Here is a 27,740-nt window from a genome sequence, read left to right as displayed (position 1 = left end):
ACAGAACTAAAGATTTCTGTGATCAACTGATGCTTATTGCAAGAATAGTATATTGGCCCTTTTCTTAATAATGAAGTGTGTGTACTATGATATGACAAAATCAATTCTCTATCTGAAGTCTTCTGTGAGCTGAAGTGGACTGTCATAATAATTATTATTATCTTAATCATAGACGAGGCATCACTCTCTATCAGTATTATCCAACTGTGAGTTGGGCAAACCTTCATCCTCCAAAGGGTACCTTGATTTATTTTATTTTTTTTTTTGTAATGGTGCAATGAAACAGATAACGACTGTTACCTACGCAGGAGACCAGCTCTGTGATACATTTGTGAGAGACCAAAATCCTGAAAATCTTCTCAATTCTGATATTCAATCTGAAGCTTCAACATGACAAGTTCTTGATGGAATTGCATTCCCTAAAAAAATGTTTCTTTAAGTTCTTGATGGAATTGCAGACCATATAGAGAAATACAGTGCGTGCAAAACTGTACATATGTTGACAGTGAAGTGTACCTGTATACGGAAATCCAATTTGATACAAGAAAGAATTTGAGAGGAAATTCTGTCAACAGATACAGGCTTAAGTCTCCTGCTTGAGTGGCTACAATTAAGCAGCAATACTGGTACAAATCAATTTAGTCTTCAGAAAACAAAAGGAACAAAGACACATTGCAACAGGGACATTAATCTGAAGCTGTCTAGAAGAATTTGAGCACTGAATTGATACAATTTCTTCAGACTGCCTGCCACCTGATCACTGAAGCTCTCCAGTTGCAAACCTGCACCCTGTGTGCATAATCAGTGTTGCATTCGTGCACTGACTAAAATAAACAATGCATTTATTGGTACAAAGAGGATTTGCAGGTTACCTAATCTTGTACTAATGTTATCTAATTTTCTTTCAGAAAAAAAAAGGAAGAGAAAATTTGGCACATGATGAGGTCATTCAGAGGCTTGATTCGTCAAAATAAACAAAAGCAGCACGAGTAGTAGTCTTGGCCGGCATTTCTTGCGATCGGCCGGGGTATATGTTCTTGCTGCTATGATTGAGCGACTTTACGCACCCGTGCAAACAATATTTAACGAGATTATATATATACTGAAGAATAATCAATCAGCAGCCATCACACGATTTGTCTCCCTACCCCTACGTGTGAAACAGTGAAAGATCTTAGTGTTAGGTATGCTTAGAACTACTCAAATCCCATCACTTGAGAAGAAAACTTATCAAAAATCAAAAGCAGTACGTGTCAATTGACATCACATTTCTTTTTCTTTACTTGCCTGCTTCTTCTCAAGATGATCTGTCCTCTAACTGGTGAACATTGCAGACTGCAAACACTGCACATATAATATGACCATTCGAGTAAGTGTGAAGAACAAGTCCTCTTCTCTGATAGGCAGTAGTAAATAACCAAGTATTAACCCTTTTTCTCCTTCTACCCCAATCATTGGCAGATTTTAATTATGGAGATATTCAGGCTTTGCTCCATGGGTTCAGACTTGAGATAACCAAGATGCGACAAAAGTGCAGATGAGACGGGCACAATAACTTGACGAAGAACATGTTTCGATATGGACGCATATGCGTACATGCAACAGTTGCAGCGGAGGAATTAATCGCTCGATCGATCTCGATCATTCGCACTGTTGCGGCACGATCATCGGCTCTGTCCAAGAGCGATCAATCGATCAATCAAAATGGCGATGGCCACACGAAATTGTGTTGAACAGCTGCAGGCGTGTCGAGTTGCAGGCGATGTGGCGGTCTAGGGTTTAGGTGCTCTGCTCTTGTTGGTGTAGGTAACCAGGAAATTTGACTACTGCAGTGTCGCCACGCGTATACTTCGTGAACAGTTTTTGGAAGAGGCAGAAGAGATATAGCTACAGATGTTCAGACGATTTGGACAAGAGTGACCTGAAAACTGGAGGAGAAAATGAGATTTTATGTGTTGTTATCTGACGGAAAGGATGGTTGTTTTCCTCGTAGGAGTGATGAGTCAGGCAGAGGACATATCTTATCTTAGATTGTAGTAGAACAGTGGCAAGAAAAATTCTTCATTTCGAATCCAAGCAATGGGCCGGTTCAGCAGCATGGACCAAGTGCGACTTTCTGGGCCTCGTGTCTCTCTCTTACTGTGATGGGCCGGGCCTGATGAGGAGCTGGAGGCCCAAGCATGAAAACTTCCTCCATCTTATGCATTTGGAATAAGTTCACTTCATGACCCTCAAATGTGATCGAAATCTAAACCATAACCCTAAACTACAAAACCAGATATCTCGACCCCCAAACTCCTAAAACCGGTACAATTTGACTCCGTGAGCGGTTTTGGGAGGCAATTTTGCTGACATGGCGCCACATGGCGCCTACGTGGCAATATTGACCGAGTCTTTGTTACACGTGGCGTTGACGTGGCACCAACGTGGCGGTAGAAATAAAAAATATGCGTGGGACCCATTAGTCATTCACACAAAAAGAAATGTGGGGCCCACATTTCAGACCTTCTTCCTCCTCCCTCTCTCCCTTCTCTCTCTTTCTCTCCCCTTCTTCCCCTTCGGCCGGTGGCGTGCGGGGACAACGAGAGCGAGCGGCATCGGCATCTAGCGGCGGCGGCGGCGGCAGTGCGGGAGAGGAGGTGGACGAGGAGGCAGTAGGTGCGGAGGGAGTGGGGGGTCGACGACGACGGCGACGAGGAGGCGGCCATGCGCTGAGGCGTCGTGGCGGCGGCGACGACAATAGCGCATGGGGGAGGAACTCGCCGGCCGTCGGCGCGCGGGGGAGGCGCTCGCCGACCGTCCGCGCATGGGGAGGGGCTCGCCGGCCGTCCGCGCGCGGGGGAGGGGCTCGCCGGCCATCCGCGAGCGGGGAAGGGGCTCGCCGGCCATCCGCGAGCGGAGGGGAGGCTCGCCGGCCGTCCACCCGCGGGGGAGGGGCTCGCCAGCCGTCTGCACGCGGGGGAAGGCTGGAGCTCGCCGGTGGTAGGGAGCGGCGGCGAAGGGGAAGAAGGGAAGAGAAAGAGAGAGAAGGGAGTGAGGGAGGAGGAAGGAGGACTGACATGTGGGCCCCACATGTCATTGGGCCCACATTTCTTTTTGTGTGAATGACTAATGGGTCCCACGTATATTTTTTATTTCTACCGCCACGTAGGTGCCAAGTCAACGCCACGTGTAACAAAGATTCGGTCAATATTACCACGTAGGAGCCACGTCAGCAAAACCACCTCCCAAAACCGCTCAGGGAGTCAAATTGCACCGGTTTTAGAAGTTTGGGGGTCGAGATATCTGGTTTTGTAGTTTAGGGTCATGGTTTAGATTTCGATCACATTTAAGGGTCATGGAGTGAACTTATTCCTATGCATTTCATCGCCTACCTCTCCAATTCAACCAATAACTCTCACTTAATTTCTCCGTCTATTTTCTCGCCTCAATCAATTACAATCATTTCTTATCTCTAACCTTTTCTCTACTAACAGACCTATCGTTTTGCATATAGCAGATTATGAGCTGTAACACTTATTAACGATAGAACATTTATAGTTAGACTTTTATATGTTTTTAGCGCTTTGAATGTCGATGTTGAAAATAAACTGTGATAACAAAACATAAATAGTAACTTTAAAATTTAAATTTTGGTTGTGACTGGTAAGCTGGAGAACAAATGATGAAGCTATTAACTCCATAAAAATACTTATATACACTACCTAAGGAGGTACACATCACTATGTATGGAATCCTTATCTATTGTTGACCAGACAAAACTAGGAGAACAGAACAAACGAACAGAACAAACCAGTACTCCCTCCGTATAAAAAAAAGCCAATCTCATATTAGAATAAAACACATTATAATATAACGAATTTGAAGGTGAAGCGAGAGCAGCAAGGAGACATACCTGCCTCACACTCGATCACACGGTGGCCGGCCGGCCCTGTCCTGCTCATGACACAACGGCAGCAGTAACGCATACGAAACCCAACAGAAATAGTAGTAGTAACAGTACTGTTACCACGTAGTACCAGATCATTACCCTGCCAAGAGGAAAACGAAAACGAATGGAGAAGGAAAAAATTTACAGTCCTGTGCTTGTACTGCAGCTACGAGAGAAGTCACTAGGACAACGAGATGTAACATAGGTGGTCTTTGAGAACGAGGGACTAAAGTTTAGGCCCCCTCATAAAAATTTTAGTCCCTCCATAGGGACTTATCCTTTCTTCCCAAACACCACCATAGGCACACACGACACTGATTTTTCCATCGGTCGATAGAAATTCATTTCTCCTAGGGACATAGCACTGTTCTTCCAGCGACGAAAAATTCAGGCTTTTGTCTCTCGCGCTGCGAAATCGCTGTCCAAGTTTTAGTAGAAACTTCAGGCTCCTCATCATTGGCACTGTATCTGTAACAGCGTGATGCATCCTGCAATATTTGATCCATCCATTTGCATGTGAGATCCAATGCTCTTGCACACTGGCATAGTTTTCCTATTGGGTGTCACATGCCAGATCCGCAGAGATGCAGGCAGGGGAAGGGGGAGGGACCACCATGTCAGCTTGGCTTGTGCTGATCAACAGTCTTCTTCCGCAGGTCTCCTCTTTCTGAATAAATTCTGAATTTCTGATCCATCTGAAAGATATCACCACCTGATCGATCAATGCGCCCTATTGGCAACTTTGCAAGTGACTAGTGATCTTGATGGCAATTTGGCAAGTGTGCACTTCTCTGATAGTACTAACCAAATGGAGCTCGTGGGAGGCAAGCATGGCTTAATGTGGATTTCCAAAATAAATCCAGATGATTGCTGCAAGATCACAGGATGCGTAGGGGAAAAAATGAGAGATGAAATCCGATTGATCGGCGCCAGCCAACGAAGTGATCAGAAGCAGCACAGCTGTCTGTCTGTACGCTTGGCAGAGAGGCTTCAGGTTCAGGGCCAGTGAACAGTTTCTCTGCTTGGATCCATCACATGGCTTAGATGGCTACAGTGATTCAGTCACTAGTGGATGATGCCTAGCCTACGCAGCTAGGAATACTATATACTCCTACTATACTATAGTACTATACTATACTATCATAGTAGTATAACGGCCCAGCTCGTTTAGAATCCAGACAGGGAGAAAAAAAAAAGAAATACTACGTATACAGAACACACTGAATCAAGAGGTTCAATAATATTACTAACACTATGACTAATTGACTATGGCTGTAGCCTCATCAAACCGCTCTGTACATATCGGTCTCTAGTGCGTCTCTGTCTTGGGTGTGTTTTTGTGTTTATCAGTCAAAAGGTTCTTGCTTCCATGTGGATCATCTCTTGTTAGTAGCTTAACAAATGTTGGGGAGTTTTTGGGTCACATGATGGCAATGGTAATGTACATTAGAGTAGGTTCGCATCCACAGCGTTGTCATCACGGTTAGGAGGAACATTCATGTTGTTTAGCCCGAATTGGCTCTGTAGAAAGAAAACTGAAAGGTTCTCGCTTCCATGTGGATCTATTGTTACTTAAAAAAACGTTGGAGAATTTGTTGGCACATGACGATGATGGAAATGTATGGTATAGTAGTTTCGCATCCACAACGTTGTCATCACATTTTGAAAGGAACGTTCATGTTCATGTTGGTTAACCTGAATTTGCTCTGTGGATAGAAAAGAAAAGTACTGTGATTCAGTGTTCCCTTTTGTGCTTTGTGGTCTGCCTTTTGGAAAGGCATGCAGGGGCAGGAGAGCTTGAGAAAAGAGGGCACAAAAACAAAAACTATTATGGCAACTTTGATGAGAGGGTTTCAGATAAGAGACATGGGTATCAAGTAAAGAGATTAGTGCATGATACATCCATGTTCTGCAGCCCTAAAAGTGTGCTTGTCCCTTTTGTGAGGCAGTGGGTCAAATCTAAAGCATCTCTTTTCTTCTTTCTTTTACCACAAAGATCACATGGTTGTGAGAGCAAAAAAAAAGAAGAATTGGGTTGGGTGTGTTGGCTAGATGCAGCAGGTGGACACAGATAAAAGATAGTAGTGCACAGGGTGAGACATTCAGAGGATTCAACAGCTTTGCTCATGTTGCACAAGGCCGTGAGAGATATTTAAACATGACGGTCGCCAAAAGGTAGGTGCATACACCCAGGTTTTTATGCCACCATGTAGCTTTAGTATTCATGTACGAGTACAACCTAAAGACAAAAGAGCCAGTTCAGTTTGGACTATATTTTATTGTGTACTGATAATTTTGAAGTCTTTGCCAACCAGTTTGTGGGTTTCAGGGAGAAAATACCGTGGTATCTTGGTAAGAATTTCTTTTTATAAAGTTATCCCAACCATATACCGCATAACACGAGAAATTCTATGTTTTATCATTGATGAACGATCAACTATATAAATCATCATCAATAAATACGAGCTCTACGAACATCACTCAAAAGTTTTCCTTAACATTTTGCTGTCGTTGTTTGCCTTCCATAACCATATGGATGAAAACGGTCAGAAATATGCTTAAACCATTTCCGTTACCATTTTTTTTCTTTGGAAACAAAAGTGGAACGGTATATTCAAAAATAATAGCAATGTCGGTACTACAAAACTATCTAGAAAACGAAATTACTGGAATGGAGCCTCAGAAACAACGTATCACATGAGCTATAAGCAAGTTATAGTCATGTTTACTTGACAAATTAATGTCATGTACATATATATTACTAGTGAAGATTTAAAGTACCATGTAAATAACTAATTTGAATGCTTCGTAACGAGATTATAGTATTAACAATGGCAACACATAAGGTTTATGGTTAACTCTTTTATATTTTGACGAGTTTTGTCGGTATTATACGATATTTTTGACGAGTTGTTGATATTATATTGTATTATTTTGGAAATTCCGCATGAAAATGGTATACCACCAAAATGGTCGGCAAAAACTCTATACCGTTCCTGTTCGGTTTCCAAAAAAATATGGAATTGTAATAAAACAGTCGGTACAAACCATGCGAAAAGTGTATTTTACCACTAAAATGAACACACGGGGTTAACATAACGCATTTGACGGAAGGCTAACGGTACTGGGGAAAATAAAAGGAATAATAACTATTGTATGGTGCCATTTCATCAAAACTTACATTTATCAAGACATTCAATTCGTAAAGAATCTTTCGCTTGTGAGTGGTTAAAACATTAAATTTCCTTTAACATATAGTACACATGTAATCCTTGTGGAAAGAACAACATACACATAGAGAGTTTAGTTCAACTGTATAAGCTATTTGATCGAAAAGGTTGATTTCTTTTCGCGACCATATATGCATCCATCCACGAACCAAGAGAACAGGGATGGGCTCATGCATGGGCAATGCACGCATCCACATCCAAATAGCAGCACGGACGACGCGCACACACACACACGCACGGTAGACTCCAACACAGCATATGTGCCCGTACTTCTATAATCCTCCTTTCCCATTTTTCCGTTTTTCCCTTTCGAGAGGAGCAACGCATGCATGCATTGCCGCAGTACGACGGCATGGTCCGCCCATACCCAACACGGCACCGCGGCGCCAACGAAAACCAAAAGCCATACTCCACTCGCACGCATCACACATCGGCAGACGTACGTACGTACGCAACCCGCCGCGCGCGCACAACCGAGCGACCCGCGGGGCGAAGCGAGGCCTCTGCCTCTGCGTGTGGTTGGGCGTGCAGGGGAGACGTACTACACATGTCGTGGTGGTCAAATGTGGGTTCCCGTGCCCGTGCCGGCCTCTGCGGCTGCGGCTGCGGAGAAGTACTTGGCGCTTTTTTGACCCGTGGACCGGCCGGCCGGGGCCCGTCTGCGGCCACATCAGGTATCCTCTGCCGCTGCGCCCTACCCACCGGCGAGAGAGAGCGTGGTCACCCATCATCGCCTCGCCCATATGGTGGTGGACGCGACCGGACCGAAGCGTTATCCTCTGCAACCTGCATGGTGATGCCAGCTCAGTTGATTTACGGGTAAAAAGAGTAGCAGCCTTTTTGGCCCCTTGCACATCCCTGCTACATATACACGACACTCGCCCGCTCATCCACTGCCAACGGCTATTTGCTCAACTAGGATTCATAAAAAAAATATATAAATATTGCAAGTTACCTACGAGTTGCAAGTTTGCAACTGCTTTGGTAAAAAGTTCACGATTGTCTAATAAAGGCTGTGTTTAGTTCACACCAAAATTGAAATTTTGGTTTAAATTAGAACGATGTGACGGAAAAGTTGAAAGTTTATGTGTAGGAAAATTTTGATGTGATGGAAAAATTGAAATTTTGAAAAAAAAACTTTGGAACTAAACACGGCGAAAAATGTTCTCGACTCGTTGGTCGGTCAGGTAAGAGAAGAAAGGTATTCCATATACTGCTCTCTTCATGTCGATAATACTTATCATTTTAAATAAATTTGATATAGAGCTTTAATATCTTTAACTGTGAATAATTTCTAAATTATTTCTTTTCTTAAAATAAGGTGATCATTTGCATATAGTTTTAAAATTACTTCAATAAAATTATATATTTGTTGGTATTTCTATACATATTATTATTACACAAGGAAGTAGTCAAAGTTGTTTTTTAAACATCATGTTTTTATCAAAACAATTAGAGTGAAGTACGTGGGCAGTCTCTAAACTTGTGTAGGTGTGTCATCTAGGTCCTTAAATTCCCAAAATACATTTTAGGTCCCTAAACTTGTCATGTGTGTCATATAGGTCCTAATGGGTTTAAACCCGCTCCATATGCTGACGTGGCATTGCCACGATGGCACCTACATGTCAGTGAAATCCACATGTCAAGCATATATAAAAAAAACTTAAAAACCAAATTTTCTCCTCTTGGGTAAAAAAAAGATAAAAATTCTAACGTAGAGAGGAGAAAATATGTTTTTTAAATTTTATTTTTTTCTATGTGACTGATACGTGGGTCTGACTAACACGTAGGTGCTATCTTGGCATGCCACATCAGCGCATGGAGCGGGTTAGAGCTCGTTTGGATCTAAATGACACCCACTACTAGAAAAAGAATTTTCGCAAGCGGCCAAAAGCAATTTTCGCAGGCGGAGGGGAGGACCGCCTGCATACCAACTACTGTGAAAATCATCCATTTTCACAGTCGGGGCAATGACCCGCCTGCGAAAATCCAATAAAAAACAAAAAAAATCGCCTCGCCGCCGCCGCAGCACCAGGAGAGGGCCGCCGCCGGAGGGGATCCGCCCACGTCGTCGTCGTCGCCGCCGCCCCCTCCGCCCGCGCCGCCGCTTGCACGCTCCGCCCGCCGCCGCCGCTGCCCTCCCCCGGCCTCCCTCTGGCCGGATCTGGGAGTGGATGGGAGCCGCCGCCGCACCGGGAGAGGGCCGCAGCCGGAGAGGATCCGCCCACGTCGCTGCCGTCGCCGTCACCCCCTCCGTCCGCGCCCTCTGCCCGCGCCGCCGCCGGCCCCCTCCGTCCGCGCCGCCACCCGCAACGCCGCCGACACCCTCCGCCAGCCCGCGTCCCATGGAAGGAAGGAAGGGGATGGGAGGATAAGGTAAGAAGGGAAGAGAGAGAGAGAAAGAGAGAGAGAGAGATGAGGGAACGAGTGGTGGAGAGGAGAGGATAAGGATGGGTAGGTAGGATTTTTGCAGGCGGACCCTCCGTCCGCGCCGCCACCCGCAACGCCGCCGATGCCCTCCGCTAGCCCGCGTCCCATGGAAGGAAGGAAGGGGATGGGAGGATAAGGTAAGAAGGGAAGAGAGAGAGAGAGAGAGAGAGATGAGGGAACTAGTGGTGGAGAGGAGAGGATAAGGATGGGTAAGTAGGATTTTCACAGGCGGACCATATAAGGTGCGCCTGCGAAAATAGATTTTCGCAGGCGTCGCTTAAGTAGTTTGCGGCGGACAGTGAACTTTACCCCGATTTATATTTTTGGAGGCGGTTATTTGGCTTCAGAAGTCATGTCCGCCTGTGATAAAAAGCCCCTACGTTCTATTTTCGCAGGCGTCGCTTAAGTAGTCCTCGGCGGACAGTGAACTTTACCCTGATTTATATTTTTGGAGGCGGTTATTTGGCTTCAGAAGTCATGTCCGCCTGTGATAAAAAGCCCCTACGTTGGGAAAAATGCTTTTCCTAGACAGTGAACTTTACCCCGATTTATATTTTTGGAGGCGGTCACCCATCCCGAAATTTCTCCAGCGTGCATACCCGGGAAGAATTTCCCGGTCAGTCACCCATCCCGAAATTGCTCCAGGCCAAGCACACTTAACCTAAGAGTTCTTTCGAGACCGGCTTCCGAAAAATTAGTTGCAACTTGTTAATATGAGTATTCTATTAATCCTATTAAGCCCTGAGCCAGGATGTCACATTAGGTATCTAAATAACATGCCCGTACAAAATTAAGGACCGCTCATGCACTTTACTCAAACAAATACTAGTAGTAGTATGATTAACTACTGCATTACATTGGCCCCCTACGTTTTGTGAGTGCTATGGCAGTAGTAGATTTTAGGGCCCAGTTTCTTCTGTAGTAGTAGTACTACTAGAGAATACGGTTATGGCTACGGGGATACGGAGTATTACTTCGCGTGTTCACCGTAGCTACGGAGGTATCGCAACCGTACGTACTACTGTACCTAGTACGAGCGTATACAAGGCGACAGGTCGGGACAGGGGAAGGGAGGGACGGACGTGTCGTCGCGTCAGAGACATATGCTCGCCCGTGCCGGCAGCAATGGCATTGCATTTGCAAAGCATTGGCCCCCTCGCTAGATTCCGCCTATCTACACACACGTACCAGGGGCAGCCTGGTCTTTTCGGTACGATTTACCGAATGTATTACGAATCTGCATATACATATGTTCAGATTTATTGTATTAGAATATGTCATATCTAATCCTAGGTTCGTTTTTTATGAAACGGAGAGACTACATCGCCACCGCCGCCATGGTCCCAGCCGGCCGGCGATCTCCCACTGTTCATCGTCTTGGTCCCCGGCAACGATGACGGCCTTTGCGGTATGTAAAAGATTGGTCAGGCTGGTCATGAGCCGACCGGCTCGGACGGAGCGCTCACCGGTGGTGCACCGGCGAGGCGAGCGGCCTCGGGAGAAGGGTGGTCAACGTGTTGGAGAGCATGTACAGTGCAGAGTGATCTATACATCGTTTTTGGGAGGAGAGTGTGGGCGAGCCGTTAGTTAACGAAGCTCGGAGCTACACCCATCGGAAAATGCACCGGCAGGTGTAAAAAAACGGAAAGGATAATCTAATCCTGAATCAACAGCAATATGAAATCTGTATCAATGTTTCCATTTAAATGTCGAGAAAATGAAGCCACAAAAATGGCCATGTCCTTTTTAATTTTTGCACGTAAAGAGGAGAGCGAGATCGAGGGATCGACATCTCATCTTTATGGGACGACAAAAGCTGGGGTTACTACCCAGCAAGATCCATGGTTTCTGTACTACTCATAAAATCCCAACTTGGAGCTATATACACACATGTCCTTTTTGTTGTTTTGCTCGCTCTGTCACCTCCTCCTAACACTCTACTGCGTACAAATAAATAGATATCGTTTGTCCCCGTGCGAGTAAACTGCAACATTACATGCTGCAGCGTTCAAATGTGGTTTTGGTGCTGTTTGTTAATGCAGCGGTTGCCTCCAAAAGTTGCGAGTAACACCAATGCAGAGCTAAGCTCCCCGCCAAAGCTTCTGAAATGTGTAGAGGTGTACCCACCTGATCCTGTACTGTAAATTTACAGCAAGGGCATTTGCTAGGAAGATTCCTAAGTTCACCCCAAAGAAACAACCCACATGTACAAGAGGAGTAACATAAGGAGATGTCTACACGTATAAACAAAGAATGCTTGTCTGATCCGTTTTCTCCTACTCTTGTAATTAAGATCACGGACTACGTACAAGGATGGATCTATAGTATATCAAAATTGTTTATTTACATAGAAAAAAAACTGCAAATGCTCATACGAAATGCCGACATATGTACAGACATAAATACGATTGATTAAGTAGTAGCCTAGCTAACAGAAAAAAAAACCATCATCGAGATAATAAGAGGTTATTGTTTGCTTTCAACACTCTACATTGTTGATCTATTGATTTCATATAAAATACATTTTTGCGCGTTACACCCATCGTATCGTAAAAAGTAAACTAGGAACGTACAACATCGAACCGATATAGCCACTAGCCAACTATCCCATATTTTTCGATGTAGAAAACGTAACAATTGATTAGACCAGAACCAGGAGATTCTAATTTCTAACACATATCCTCCTACTAGCCACAAACAGATTCCACGGTGATCCGAGTAGCAACTGGGAAGGAAGAAACACATCTCAAAAAACCATTGCACATCCCCCACGGTTTCCCCTCTGTATCTCGCCTGTCCGTAGCTGTACCGATCCGGCCGGTGGCGCCGTTGCAAAAATAAACCCACGGAAACCGACGAACACACTTTGCCTCTGCGCTCACCTGGAACGGCAACGCCCAAAGGCCGGACTTGTTTTTGCGTTGCCGCGCGCTTCCGCGAACCGGGAGACCCTCACCTCCTCGGTCGGTCGCCGCCAGATCGAAAAACATTTCGAGATTTTACTACCTTTACCCAGCTTATATATACGCGCCTTTACCCCGCCTCACACCTTAGCCCTATCTAGTGACACCCATAAAAACCAGTGTGTGTGATTAGTACCGTACCGGCAGTCTAGTGAGATCGGGTACCACGAGATATACTTCTTCTTGTCGCGCTGCTTACCGTTGATGCGCTTAGCCGCCGCCTGCCATGGCCTCCGCCGTCGCGAGTAACTTGCCTGCAGCTGCGCCCGCGGCTATCATGCCGTTCGGTGGATGGCATGGTCCGCGTGTCTCGTTCAGCCGCGACGCCGCCGGGGCTGAGGAGGCTGCCGCGGTGGTCGTGTGTTCTTCGCCCCTGGCCGCCGCGGCGGTGGTGGCGACGACGACGACGCCGGAGCCGGCGATATCCAAGGACTTCATCGACTTCGAGTTCAGCCTCGGGGGCTCCGCCACCATGCTCCCGGCGGACGAGCTCTTTGCCGACGGGAAGCTGCTCCCGCTTCGGAAGGCGGCGGCTGTGCCGGAGATGGATGCGGCGGCGCCACGGCCGCCGCAGCCTGAGGCAATGCCGGCGCCTTCGGAGCCGATGAAGCCACTACGGGCGGCTGCCGCCGCGGTTGACGCCGCCGACCCGTACGTTTTCTCTCCTAAGGCGCCCAGCTGCTCGAGCCGGTGGCGGGAGTTGCTCGGGCTGAAGAGAGCGGCAGCGCAGAGCCCGAAGCCATCGCCGCCGTCTGCGCCCGCGAGAACCCCCGGGAGAGCGATGAACTCGACGGCGGCGAGGTCGCTGAAGCTGCTGCTCCAACGGAACAACGGCCGCTCGTCCGGGGCCTCCGCGTCGGAGCTCGCCTCTGCGCCGCTCCTCCGCGACAGCTCCGACTCGGAGGCGTCTCTCTCCCTCGCCTCCTCCCGCTTCTCCCTCTCGTCGTCGTCGTCTTCCTCCGGCCACGACCACGACGACATCCCGCGCCTCTCCCTCGACTCCGCCGCTGACCCCAACCCGCCCCGCATCCGCCTCGTCCGTTCCTCCCACCGCCACTCCACCTCCTCATCCTCCTCATCCCGCGCCGGCCGAAGCCCCGCGCGCCGCCGCCCCTCCCCGCCGCCGCCGCCGCGCTGCCTCTCCGTCGACTCCCCGCGCATGAACTCCTCCGGCAAGATCGTGTTCCAGGGCCTGGAGCGCAGCTCCAGCTCACCGTGCACCCTCCACGCCGCGGCGAAGCCACGCTCCCGCGCCGTCGACCGGTCATACTCCTCCGGCGTCCGCGTGGCGCCGGTGGTGCTGAACGTGCCGGTGTGCTCGCGGCCGGTGTTCGGGTTCTTCAAGGACAAGAAGGACGCGGCGGCGAAGGACGCCATGGCGGCGAGGACGAGGTCGTCGCTGGGGCGGAAGACGACGGCGGCGCCGCAAGGGTGGAGCGGCGAGCTGGGGAGATCTTGTGGGTAATTTGACTCTTGTTTGACCGGTTAGTTGTTGTTGGGATTTGTCTTGTTTGCTGCTGCCGGATGATGAGTGCACGGAAAGGGAAAGGGGGAGGCCATGATGAGATGATAGTTTGGTTTTAACTGATTTTGTTTGTTCTTTGGAGACGCCTCATGGAAGGTCTAATCAATTGACTGTTCTTTTTTTCTTCTTTCTTTCTTTCTCATAGAACTGTATATTCCGAATTTTGTTTCTGTCTCCCACCATCAAAGTTGATCTTCTTTCTTCTTTTAATTGCCTCTCATCTGTACCAGGAGTAAACACTGTCGAAATGGTGTTGGTGGAAAGTTGAAATGCTGTAAAAACTGCAATGCATGCAAATGATGGGTGTGGCATTTTTAGGGCAGAGCAAAAATTGATCTCACTTGATGTTCAGTTAACACTCGCACTCGCACAAAGCATCACAGCCTCATTGTTTGAGCTTATCTGCATCGGAGTCAGCAACGGTAGCCAGTAGTAGATGCCGGGCGGGCCAGAGTTCAATTTAAAAACAGGAGGTCGAGCCAGCCAGCCGGTCTGGTCTGTCCATCCATCCATCCATCCACCACCGGCTTGATCTGCTCTGGATCCGGCCACTGTGCCGCATGTGCTCCTCTCTAAATATTCGCGCAGACGAAGAGAAAAAAAAAAAGCCGAACCGCTCATCACCGCGATGGCCGCGCACGCCACGCCACCAGTCGACCGAACGAACGCCCCCAAAAAACGGTCCGTTTTTGCTCGCGTGCGACACCCGCGGCCGCGCACGTTATCGCGGGCCACGTACAACATGTGGGACGCCGCTGACGACGACGAGCCCCCCCCCCCCCCCTCCCCACCACCCCACCCACTTGCCAGTTGCCGCTGCGATTTCTGCAACGCGACGCTCCTCCGCTCCGCTCCGCTGCTGCTGCTGCTGTGGGTGTGTGTGATCTGCTGCTACTCTGCGCTCTGCGCCGCGACCTTTTTCTATAGCTGTAAACGCGAGGCAGCAGTGGCAGCAGGCAGTGCGCAACGCTGTTGCTGTGTCCTCTTCCTCTTCTCCTGCCACGCCTTTGCACTTGGCACCCCCTGCTCCTCGCGAATTCCGGATCTCCATCGTCGTGGTGGTGGCCATTTCCTACCGTTGGCTCTTGCTCTGCTCTGCGGCTGCTCGCGTTGCATCGTCTCGGGCGGCCGCATGGGCGCGTTGCTTTGCTTGGTTACGTTTACGTCTCTCCCCTCGCCTCTGCGCCCTGCAGCGACGCAGCAGGCGCGCGTAGGTAGGGCAGAGAGACACAGACACAGCTTGATGATGATGAGTATGGGCCGGGGCCTACACTGGCAGTGTGTGTGTATGTGTGTGTGGGTGCCAGTGTTCCAGAGAGATCAGTGGTGCCATGATGCTACAGCTATCACCTTTTGTGCAATGGATGTACCAGAAAAAAAACATGCAATAATCGATGCTGCATGAAGCAAGAATGGGATAACGCACAATTGAGATCCACTCGCTGACATGTGAGCCTAAGGATTCGTGGGGTGGGAGTGAGCAGTACAGTGCTGCAGAGAACCTGCATCTTATAATGCAAGGTTTGCATGAGTAGAAAGAAAAAACATTCAGCCTCGCCGATTCACTTATGCTTATACTACTTATAAACTAAAATGTAAATTTTAAAATTTATTTTTAAAGTTGATTCTATAGTTTTGTTTATATATATATTATTTTAACGTATTTTTTTTAATCGTGCTAAGGACATGGATATAAAATTTTACTGATAAATTTATTATTTATAAGTTGTATGTTATGCTAAGCGAAAGAATGGACTGATTGTGAACTCTCTCTCTCTCTATCTCTCTCTCGATTACCAGTGTTCGATTGTGTGTATAATTGGGCATTGGAAAAGGGAGGACAAGGAAAGGTGCTCATCGAATAATTACTGAAATGTATGCACATCTTGGCATGTAGTGATGGCTGACAACGTTTAAAGAGTCGGATGAAATCATGGCACGCAGAAGGCTGATGAGGCGTGAAAGCAAAACTTTGATGAGTGAGCATGGCTGCGTGAGTTCAGCAACGAAAGCCGCCAGAAAAAAAGCAAATGATCATCTCCATCAGAAATTCAGCACACCTGCGCCTCGCCTTATCACCTGCGCCGTCTGATGCGACTCCAAGCCTGGAAGTGACGGCCATCTGACGGCTGCCAATGCGTCGTGACTTCCTGCACCACACCAGGGAGGCAGCCCTCCTGACGACCTGCTATTAAATTACTGTACCCCCTCTTGGGCTAAAAAACAAAAGAAGATAAACAAAAATGGGATTTGATTAGGGATGGTCCTAATCCTGGTTTTGGTCTGATGCTGCATGCGATTATGCTTTGATGGGTGCAGCTAGTAATAATTTAATTAATCTCTTGTTTATTGAACGCTAGTTTGGACTGTAGTGAGGAGCAGTGGAGAGGACGACAGGCTGTACTGCGCTCTCTGTACTGTGCTGCTGTGCTGAGCCAAATTAATCACGTCTCGCTGCTGTGTTTGGTTATTTCTTTTGGGTAATGATGGCAAGCGATTTGGACGTTGTGTTCGGTTGAAATAATTTCCTTTAGATTCAGACCGTTTGCAGTTTTAATCATCGCCGGAATGAAAACGTTTTTATCGTGCCAGTTCGAAACGAAATTCAGATGATATGATCGCATGGCGGTTAGACCGGGCGAGCTACACTGGTCAGACCGTATAAGTTTTGTTAAATTTTGTTGAGGCGTCCATGGATGGTGTTGGTGGACCGATGAATCTGGAACGTTGGTTTCAATATGCACGGATCTGATCGCGCGTGTGCATTAGCCTTGTGACCTGCGAGGCTAACGCAGTTCGTTTAAAATCTTGCTTCTTCTGATACTTTCTCCAAATGCTGCAATTTCACCTGCATTATTGATGCCCATCTCGTACTGCCGGAGTTGCTGTTACGAATGATATCGAAGGACCAAATAGTAAGAACTAAGTTAATCAGAGGGGTTGAATGATTGTAGTACAAAAAAACCGAAACTTTTAGCAGAATTGAAAGCTACCCTTGAATCCGATGTAGATTGGTCTAACCGGAATTGATCCGCCGGTCTGATTGTACCTGCGCCACCGGTCTGACCGGTGTAGATCACCCAGTCTAACTGCCATGTGATCGTCGCTGTCACCTGAACCCGTCGTCGGTCTGACCACCGTGCTCCTGCCAGTTTGAACGGTGCGATGCCGTCGGTCTGACTGCAAGTGTGAGGTGTCCCGTCGATTGGACCGCCGCACCCAAGCAAACACAAATAAAAAATTTATCAAAATAGATTGAAACTTTATTACTTTTCTTTGTATTTACGAAGTGCAACAACAACGCTCCTCATCAAAATTTCGACTAAACTCGAAACCCTAACTTTACTCTAATCTCAACTCTCTCAAAAACGATCCCGGGAGGACATACCCTCCTTCTTTGTTTATACCCGAGGTACGCAATCTAAATCCCCTAGAAACCTTCCCGTACAAGAAACGAGCTTTACAAACTCCAATTGTATCAAATTTGGACTCCCTGCAAATTCGACTTCATATCTCACACGCAAACAATATATCCATCGTATTCCATATGAAATCTTCACCAACCACATGCATTGATTTTTAGCCTAAGCATCCCGCATGATATCCTGATTGACCGGACGTCATCTTCTCCCAAGTTGACTCCCAATCTATTACCGGCAATGCTCTCCCGAGGCATTAAGAATCACCTACACATGCATCAACCAAGAAACCATATCCAGGCACAAGTTTTCACCAACTTGACGCATAGCAAATAATCAATATTACATATGCATAGTATCTATCTAGAAGTCATAGACATGAATTATCCATGGATATTCAAAGAATCAACCTGAAACCGAAACTGACACAGTGTCTACCGATCAGACCGCGGGCTAGCCGGTGTGACCGACAACCATAGCCCGATGTGACCATACCCAATCTGACAATAGTCCCTATTCACCATATGAAAATTCCAATCATCTCCAAAACCACCACTTTGCCAATAATCTTCAAATATAAAAACCAATAATCTCATATTCTAATTATTCATTAAAAATAATAATCAAACACACTTTGATTTTACAGATATTACATTATTACAGCATAAAACAAATTAGCTTTGGTAATGTTTTCATGGATCGTTGTATAAAATTATTGTCGCACTAGACTTATTTGGATATTAACACTAGTACATAATTCATTTTTCCGTGCAGAGGTAGCACCCGTCTGCACCCAGGGGTCTGCGAAAACCAATATTTTCGTGTGCGGGCGACCCAACGGCACGGGATAATCGATTATCTCGTGCGGTCAAATTATACCACCCGCACGGAAAAAAAGGAAAAAATAAAATCGAAGAAATCCTGTCGTCGTCGCCGTGGTCGCCGTCGTCGCGCCACTGCCACTCCAGTACATCATCGTTGCTGTCGTCCGCAGTTGCCGCTCACCGCCGCCGCCGCTCGTGGTCGCCATCGTCCTCATCGTCGCACCGCCACCGCCCCCGTCCGCCGTTGCCGGGGGTAAAGAAGGGAAAGTGGAGAGGCGGTGCCGCCGAGATCTCGCCCGCCCTCTGCCCCCACCTGTACACCGCCGTCACCACTCTGGCCCCCGCCTGCGCCGCCGCCGAGCCGATTCCCGTTCTCCGCGTGCGTCCGAAGGGGAGAGAAAAGAGAGAGATGGGAGAGAGAGGGAGGAAGAAGGGAAGGAGAAAGGATAACATGTGGGCCCCACAATATATTTTGTGTGTGAATGACATATGGGTCCCATAGACATTTTTTAAATTCTAATGCCACATAAGCGCCACATGGGATGAAGACAGGGTCAACACCGCCATGTCAACGCCACGTCAGCAAAAAAGCCCTCCAAAACCGCTGGAGGAGTTAAATTGTACTGGTTTTAGTAGTTTGTGGAGTCGTCCTATCGGTTTTCTAGTTAAGGGGCACTAATTAGATTTGGCCTACTTTTTAAGAGAGTCAAAGTGGACTTTATCTAAGGCTAAAATTATACTTATGGCCCAAGATTGTCAGGCCATTATGGGCTCAGTACATCATTGTCCCCACGGGGATAATCATAGGAATAAATCCATTTTGCCTCCTTCATCTCTTGCGCTTATGTGAATATCCCTCAACCGGAAAACCGGGTATAACGCCTCCTTCATTTCTGAAAACCAGAGAAAATCACCTCCCTCGGTTGTTTTGCTGATGGTTCCGTCCGACGTGGCGTTGTTGACCCGGCTGACAAGCTGAGTCAGCGTGGTGGGACCCACATGACATTGTGTAGCACTCTCTCTCTCCCTTATCTCTCTCCCCCGGCCTTTCTCTTCACCCCGGTGCGGGTCGTCGACGTGGGTCGGGTGCAAGGCGGCCGGGCGAAGGTAGCTGTGCGGCGGCGGTGATGCGGGAGAGCGCACGGCGGCGGGCGGCGCGTATGGCGCGGTGGTCGGCTACGGGCGGCGGGGCGCGCGGCGACCTGGCGCGGGCACCGCGGATGGCGGCGGATGGCGAGGCCGGGCACTGGGCGGCGCGGCGCGCGGCGAACTGGCGCGGCCTGATGGCGGCGGCACGACGCGTTTGGCCGGCGGGGCTCGGCGACATGCGGCGGGGGAGGGGCGCGACCAGCGACGGGCGGAGAGAACCAGAGGCGGGCAGCGGCCAGCGGTGGCCCTCGTTGGCGGCAGCGGCGCTCGCTATCGACGAACGGGGAGTAGGCTGGCGGAGAGGAGCTGGGCATCGGCGGCGGGGAGACGGAAAGGGTGTGGCGGCCGGCGGGGAGAGGCGCCAGCGACGAATGCCGCGTCAGCGGCGGCGACCGCTTTCACGCTGATATCCTCGCTGCGCTCGACGCGGCCATCCACGATGGCGTCCGCGTCCTCTCCATCTTCTCCGGCCAGGACGCCGGCAACCACCTCGCCGGAATCCAAGCATTAAACCGTCGCCACGCAATTCTACCAAGCCACCTACATGCTGCTCGTGATGACAGCCACCACGTCGGAGGCCATCATTGCGGCCGAACCATGCGCACTCACCGGTGACGAATACACGCAGCTTCTCCAAGCAGCCTTCGCCTGGGCCCTGCCGATGGACGGCCGGAGCCACGGCCGGCCGCCCGCCGCTGCCACACGACCCTCATGATACCATCTTCGTCCGCCACCACACGACATCCCCAGCGCGTCGACCTCATGATACGTTGCGACAAGCAGCGCACATGCATCTACCGACCTACATATACAAGACTCAGCATGCAACAGGATGGGCAACATGGCCAACCAACCAAATGAAGACACGTCATCACCATGCTACAGGACCATGCGGCACTATGCAACAACTCACAATTGAAGGATTTCCAAGCCTAACTCCATGACGAGCGAATCGCCGGAGCAACAAAGAAACAAAGAAGAGAAGAAATGAAAAAAAGAAAAGGGGGAAGAAGGCGCCGACGGACGTCGGTCGCCAGCCGCGCAGGCGCCGATCCGGCCAGCCGTCACGCCTCCCTGGCCGCATAGCCGTCCGCGCGCGCCGCGCCCGCAGCGCCGGCCGTTGGCCTCGCCGGCGCCTGCACGAGGCCGCCGCGCGCCACGCCGCAAAGGCCTCCGTGACCTGCGTCGCGCCCGCGAAATGGCTGTGCCAGGCCACCATCGACCGCGCCTCGCCGCCGCACGGCCGAGCCCCGCCGGCCAACCGCGTCGTGCCGCCGCCATCAGGCCGCGCCAGGTCGCCACGCGCCGCGCCGCACCGTGCCCGGCCTCGCCAGCCGCCGCCATCCGCCGTGCCCGCGCGAGGTTGGCCCACTGCGCACGGCCGCCCGTAGCCAACCACCGCGCCGCCCGCTGCCGTGCGCTCTCCCGCATCACCGCCGCCGCACGGCTACCTCTCTCCGTCGCAACGCACCGCCCGGCCGCCTTGCGCCTGACCCACGTCGACGAGCCGCACCGGGGTGAAGAGAAAGACCGGGTGATAGAGAGATAAGGGAGAGAGAGCGCGCGCTACACACTGACATGTGGGTCCCACCACGCTGAGTCAGCTTGTCAGCTAGGTCAACAATGCCACGTCGAACGAAACCGCCGGCAAAACCACTGAGGGAGATAATTTGCTCTGATTTTCAGAGATGAAGGAGGCGTTATATCCGGTTTTCAGTGATTTGCTCTCGTTTTGTCGCTTTTTCTCGGTGGGACACGTGGAAGCAATCGTGATAGACCAGTTTTGATCCACGATCCAGATCCTTCGAGATACCACATTGTGACGAGCAGAGCGGTAAAAAATGTGAAACATTTATGAACACCAGATGAACAAAATCGTTTCAAAAATACAATATGAACACAAGAAACAGCTCAAATCATTGCAATTGCAATTTTACATGTTGTAGTATCTGTGCAGATCTCACCACATTTCGATGTACGCCACCACATGATACAGTGCACGATACAAGCAAATCCAGCATGATCACCCGTGTTAAATTCAGCTACTTCTACCGCCGTGCTGTGAATACCTGACATACTCTGTCCGCAGCATGTTGAGCACATCATCATCAAGCTGCTCCAGCTGACCGGAGTCCCGCAGCTTGGGGTACAGATGGGCGACGCTGCCGACGGCGGCCTCCACCATCTCCCACTGACCCAGCTGCGCCGCGAAGACGACGAACTCGACGGAGGCGGCCGTGCTGGTGGAACTCAGGCAGGAGGTGACCACTGACAGGCTCTCCTCCTTCACTCCCTCCAGGAACCAGAATTCAGACAGGGATGACAGCTCGGCGTAAGGCCGCAGCTGAGAAAGCTGCTCCTCGCTGTTCAGGTTTCGCCATCGGCAATCGGGGTCGATCTTGGGTAGCTCGCCTGAGTAGAACCAGTGGACCAGTTTGTCCAGCGCTTGCCACCCCAGTGGAACATTGATAACTTCTGAGAAGCTGCATGAATGGTTTATTATCGATAGTTTGGAGGATATGTGAAATAGCATTGCAAGTGCCAGTAATATGCATGAGGGTGCTCTTTAAAACAGTATAACAATTGAGAATTCGCTGCAGTTCCAACAAGCAGGGTAATGGGTTGTCAGCAAGTAGAAAGTTACTGACAAAAGGCTCACCTCTCATGCATCCCAGATTGAAATAATGCCCGAAGGTAATCACAGCTCATGCTCAGTACAATTTTATGGCAGTGAACATGCGAAGTCGAGAGTTGGCATGAGCCATGGTAACACTTCATTTCTTCGTTTGACTGAGCCTCCAGAATTATGTCCCTGGAATTAATATGGATCAGGGGGGCTTCAACACAAGTCAACAAGACTAGACAGAACAAAATGCAAGGTGGTTTCCGTTTTATATGCAAGGTGCTGTATGATCTGTTCTGACTTCTGACGCTCTAGTAAACAAAAAAAAGTAACTCTTCAAAGTAGCTAAAGAATGAAAAATTGCTAAGACTAGGACAGTGCTAAGAATAACCAAAAGTGCTTTGAAGGCGGATCAGACTGCCTTTTGGCTCACAAGTTGGAATCAATAAAAATAGCGATTATAGGAAGAACTTACGAGAATGAACATTTAACTGGTTCAAGTGCTGCAGTAAGGTCATATCTAGGACAATCAGAGTTCCACCTGGGCTGCTCTTTTTGAAGCATCTCTTGTAATGATTTCAAGTGACAATACTTCGCAAGTGTCCTTACTGGCTTAATGTTGTCATCATCTACCATGACAAAATTTGTGTATGCGTATTCCAAAATTTTCTTCAAGCCACAACTATCAACACGATCAGACATTCGAACATGATAAAGTGATCTGCCCCATTCATCAGTAATTTTTCCATCACTACCAAGGGATTTTGCAGATGGCAACAACTTTGGACACCTTACTGAAATGATGGCTGTATGAGCTTTTAAAGATTCACCATTTGAAAGCAACAGTTCCAGATCAGCTAGCTCATTATCATCTAAGGCCCTTCTCATCTTTCCTCCCAACTTGCTTGGAAAACCACATAGGCCAAACAAACTCAGTATATGTGAAATGTACAACTTCAGTCCTGGGCTCAAGTTTTGACATGACGCATTTTGAAGAATTCTAATCAGACCTTCACTATAATGATCTCTGCAATCATTGCACACAATCCCCACATCCAAATTCCTTTTACAGTGGATACAAACAAAATTGATGCTCTTCAGCAGATTAAACAACACCATGAGACCATAGATTAAAGCAATATTCTCACCTTCCCACTCTTTAACAAGACTACAACATGAACCTCCCTCAAAACAAAATTGCAGATGAGAAACAACTTTTGGCCTCGTGATATGTATATTATTGTGTACACATTCCTTGATAATGGTGGATAGTACAGCTACAGCTCTTCTCGTGTTAAGGGAATTATTGGAAGGTTGTAACATCACCATGCCCGCTAGGCTCAAGAGGTTGGACATAATTTTGACATTGTCAAAAGATGCAGTAATGCTTCTTGTAGTATTTGATTCTAACGACGTGAACAGAATATTCAAACAGTCATCACCTAAAGGTAAAACATGTAAGAGTTTAGAACTTGCCTCAGACAAAATGTATCCACTGGGTGAGACAAGCATCATCAGAACAGTCCTCAAAGCTGGCTCATGCACATCCTTGGATAATTTCATGGTGTTGCTTTTCTGCATAGCATCTGCTGCAAGTGAGCTGCAAAAGAGGACAGAACATATAAATCGGCATACAGAAAGTCATCTGTAAGTTCATAATAGCACTCGAGAAAATTATAACAAGATGAGGAAATATTAATACCTAGTACCTACCAAACACAATGTATTAGTGCCTGCAAGGCAGAGTCTTGCCCTTTCCTAACAGAGAGATACTCATTTTTGCAATGTACTGCTAGATTTCCAAGTATATCCCACACATAAGAATGTATATCCATAAAGTTCACGGAAACCATATTAAAAAGCTTGTCGTGGCACAAAATCTGATTGGCTTTATGTGAAGAGGTGCAGCCACCAGTAAGAATCTTATATAATACATCATCAATAGCATGAGACCAAAAGAGCCGATGATGATCCCCAGCATAACGAAGGACCAGCAGTGCAGTGCGGCAGCCCTCTATTGTTAACAATCTTTCATCATCTCTAGACATCGCATTGATTGTGCCTTCAATAATGTGTTGATAGTGTGGAGCCATTAACAGATCGCACCCCTTTGAAGATCGCTGCAGATCACATTTTGGTTTCAAATCTTACAGCATATTTAAAAAAAACAATTGTATTAATTAATCGTCACATTTTAATTCTCTTACCAAAAGAATCTGATAGAATTTCAATGCTTCAATTCTAGCAATAGATGGATTTGACTTCCCCAAAAGCGCACCAACCTTAGCCATCAAGTCTTCATTATTCAGAAGGACCATTGCACCATTCCCACATAAAGCTGGATTACAGTAAGATTTGGAAGATAAGATGAAACTAAAGGAATAGCAAAAAGATCTATGCAGATTCTAATACAAAGGTCAAAGAAGGTAATTACCAAAAAAGGTGTACCTAAAGCAGCATATAGCTTGAGGACTCTAACAACAACATCCATTTCAGAGGCAACACAGTATTCTGCTAGCTTCCCCATCAAGTTGCGGTTACTCCATACATGGTATCTCGAAGAAGGCCAAATCCACAGTATAATTCTTAGCAGAGACATCATTTCCATCCGATAGTTTAATGGATGGACATCAGGGGAGTAATTCTGCAGAGCTCCAATGACACTTGTAACTGCATCGGTTTTCTCCAAAGCTTCCCAAATTTCTGCATGAATCGAACTTCTCGCTGTCGCTAGGGTGTTCAGTATGCAGTTCAATGTACTTGCAGATGAGACAGCTATAGTTATCTGGCTTGCAGAAAGCTGACTCGCGAGGCATGTAACGATCTCTAAAACCGGGTATTGGCGAGCTAAATTTCCTACACTGGAAACTAACTTCAAACTAACATCAGTTGCTTGGATCAGAACAGACGCATTCTTGGACTGAAGAATACCTTCCAATGCTATGAGTATATCCGAAATTGACTCCTGGTTAACAGATAAATGAACAGTCCTCAGAATTCGACCACTACCACACTGGCCAGCAAGAATATCACACGGAGGAAACATGAAGGAAGATCAAAGTTTGGCTATAGCATGTTGGCTATACAGACAAAAGCAAGGTATACCTTTATAGGAGGAAGCCGCAGCATCTCATTGGTCAAACAGCCAAGAAAGGCTGATGCTGCTTTGAGCACATGAGACTGTATTCCAGCATCAGTAGACTGCCATTTCTTTGGACCTCCATCAGACCTGACAAGTATACACACACACACACAAAGATCTCAAATGGAGTACATCTTTGCAAAATCGCCATCCGTCTGAACTTTCACACAGTAGTTATAGTTATTTCTGTTCAATTCCCCTTTCTCCTAGTTAGTACAAGCAAACTCCTTTCTTAACAAGCTAAACTACAGAAATTACAGGACCAGAGTAAATCAATGGCGCGTACGGGATCCTACTGCAAGCCTGCGACTACTGAAGAGCAAGTAATTATCGGAAAGTAAGAAATTATACTTGGCGAGGCCGAGCGCGAGGGCGTGGTGGAGGCGGGCGCGGAGGGAGAGGACCTGGTCGGTGAGCAGCTGCTCGCCTCCTCCTCCTCCTGCTCCTCCGCCGCCGCCCTTCCTCCTGCTCTTCTCCTTCCCCGCCGCCTTGGAGGCCGCCGCCGCCGCACGCATCGCGTCGCCGGCTCGCCGCAGTTGCGTAAAGCGTCTGGACTCTGGACTAGAAGAGAGAGATGGAAGAGAGACGGGAGGGCCTACTAGGCGAGTTGGACCTTTCTTGGGCCTTTCTTGGGCTGCATTTCCACTTCCCTAACGTCTTATGAGATAAGTTTTTTAATAGGAATAAGTTCACTCTAGGTCCCTCAATTTGTCGCTCAGTCTGATTTTCGTCCCTAATCCGGAAAACCAGGTACAACACGTCCTCCAACTTTTAAAACCGTGCAATCGAGGTCCCTCGGCAGTATTTGACCCTGGTTTTAGCCGATGTGGTGCCTACGTGTATCGTTTGACTGGGTCTTCATTCGACGTGGCACTTGTGTGGCGCTTACGTGGCAATTTAATCCAAATATAATAATAAACCACATGGGACCCATATGTCAGTTTCACGCACAAAATAATAAAAAAAAGGTTAGGCCCATATGGCCCCACATGTCATCTCTCCTCTCTGTTCTCCTTCTCTCTTTCTCCCTTCTTCGGCCTGCATAGCAGGCGGGTGGAGGTCGGAGCAGGCCGGCGGCAGCGCCAGCGTCTTTTGCCCGCCCTTGGCCGAGAACGGCGTCAGCGGTGCGCTGCGGTGGACAGGCGGCGTCGTGGAGCGTGTAGCGGGGGAGGCGAAGGAGAAGGAGCGCGTCAAGAGCGGCGACGCGCCGATGAGGGACGGGCTGGAGGTCGGCACCACGGAGCGAGGCCCCACCGACGACGGCGTGGTGGTGGACAGGTACCACGGCTTGAGGGTGTTGTCGTGCGACACAGTGACGGAGAACCGCGACGAGGCGGAGCCGACGCCGACGCCCTTAGTCCCGGTCGCCAGCAGGGCCGCCGCCGGCTCGAACCTCAGCGACGCCGTCCGCGGGTACGCCGTGAACGACGCGTCCTCCAGGCTCCAGCAAGTTCTCGAAGTCCAGCGAGCACACCACCGCCGTCGCTGGCGCCAACTCCACGAACGGCCTCACTCCCTGCACAACACAGCACACGTTTTTACAATCCATCTCCCACACTCGCCATCACCATCACCATGCACACGTATTACATGAGAACACGAAATCAAGTGTGACGTATACCTTCCAGAGGACGGAGAAGAGGGACGGTGGCCGGTGGGTCGATGACGAAGGCGCGGTGGAGGCGGCCAGGGTAGGGCGGCAGATCTCCCTAGCTACTTGCCCGACGACGACGACTACTAGCGCCACGCGCCGCCGCCCCACCGGGAGATGACGAGCTGGAGATGAGATAGCGGGGAGGGAGGACGCGGGGAGGCCGACGAGGGTGGCGGAGAGGCCTCCCGGCGGAAGTGGACGGCCGGCGAGCGCGCGCGAAGAGAGAGAAGAACAGCGGCAGGCGGCCGGTGGGGAGAAGGGCGGCGGCACAGCGTCGCCGCGGCAACATTCACGCCGCTCCCCGGCTCCCCCCACCCCGCTCCATCAGGAGCCGCCGCGAAGAACGGGAGGAGGAAGAAGAGCAGCAGCAGCCGTAGGGGATTTGAGGATGACATGTATGGGCCCCACCATTTTTTTATTTGGTGTGTGAAATTGACATGTGGGTCCCACGGGTATTATTATTTTTCTAAATCGAATTGCCACGTTAATGCCATGTCAGATGAAGATTGAGTCAAATTAGCCACGTAGACGCCACGTCAGCCAAAACCGCTATCTAAACTGCCGAGGGACCTAGTCTGCACCGGTTTTAATAGTTGAGGGACCCGTTCTATCTGGTTTTTCGGTTGAAGGACGAAAATCGGATTCGTTGACAAGTTAAGGGACCTCAGATGAACTTATTCCTTTTTAATATGTGTGTGTGTTTAGCGATTTAAAATCCAATAGTAAAATAAAATCCATCATCAACTCTAAAACTATGTTTTAAAATTTAAAATTTCGCAATGGCTTATATACGCTGGAAGGCAAACAATAGTACTAATTGTTTGTATCCGGTACGTGCACACAAACACAT

General features: G+C 48.7%; 2 protein-coding genes and 1 long non-coding RNA gene across 3 annotated transcripts; 1 reads left to right on the top strand and 2 right to left on the bottom strand.

Annotated features, from left to right (window-relative positions):
* The first annotated feature begins 12,095 nt into the window (after positions 1-12,095).
* Positions 12,096-14,289, top strand: LOC127775703 (uncharacterized). The gene has a single exon (XM_052301990.1). The coding sequence runs from the start codon at positions 12,781-12,783 to the stop codon at positions 14,017-14,019; it is 1,239 nt and encodes a 412-aa protein (XP_052157950.1). The 5' UTR covers positions 12,096-12,780; the 3' UTR covers positions 14,020-14,289.
* A 7,066-nt stretch (positions 14,290-21,355) lies between these two features.
* Positions 21,356-25,787, bottom strand: LOC127777224 (BTB/POZ domain-containing protein At1g04390). Its single transcript, XM_052303783.1, has 8 exons — positions 25,588-25,787; positions 25,200-25,323; positions 24,543-25,059; positions 24,302-24,432; positions 23,808-24,214; positions 22,570-23,694; positions 22,131-22,283; positions 21,356-21,954 (listed from the first exon to the last, which is right to left on the bottom strand). Exons 1-8 carry the CDS (start codon positions 25,749-25,751, stop codon positions 21,510-21,512), a joined length of 3,066 nt encoding a protein of 1,021 aa, XP_052159743.1. The 5' UTR covers positions 25,752-25,787; the 3' UTR covers positions 21,356-21,509.
* A 338-nt stretch (positions 25,788-26,125) lies between these two features.
* LOC127777336 (uncharacterized) lies at positions 26,126-27,249 on the bottom strand. The gene is made up of 2 exons (XR_008018316.1): positions 26,858-27,249; positions 26,126-26,752 (listed from the first exon to the last, which is right to left on the bottom strand). It is a non-coding gene; the product is annotated as an uncharacterized LOC127777336 (long non-coding RNA).
* Positions 27,250-27,740: the final 491 nt, after the last annotated feature.

This window comes from Oryza glaberrima, chromosome 6 (assembly GCF_000147395.1).
Source record: "Oryza glaberrima chromosome 6, OglaRS2, whole genome shotgun sequence".
Taxonomy (NCBI): domain Eukaryota; kingdom Viridiplantae; phylum Streptophyta; class Magnoliopsida; order Poales; family Poaceae; genus Oryza; species Oryza glaberrima.
Note: the sequence above shows the minus strand (reverse complement) of the source record. Positions and strands in the feature narration are given on the sequence as shown.

Bases quoted from the DNA above. Each gene is read 5' to 3' on its own strand.
- LOC127775703 (XM_052301990.1), top strand. From the start codon at position 12,781: ATGGCCTCCGCCGTCGCGAGTAACTTGCCTGCAGCTGCGCCCGCGGCT.
- LOC127777224 (XM_052303783.1), bottom strand. From the start codon at position 25,751: ATGCGTGCGGCGGCGGCGGCCTCCAAGGCGGCGGGGAAGGAGAAGAGC. The intron at 24,433-24,542 runs GTACACCTTTTT...ACTGTAATCCAG, and splicing joins CAAGCTATATGCTGCTTTAG to CTTTATGTGGGAATGGTGCA. The intron at 21,955-22,130 runs GTGAGCCTTTTG...CCATTCATGCAG, and splicing joins CAATCTGGGATGCATGAGAG to CTTCTCAGAAGTTATCAATG.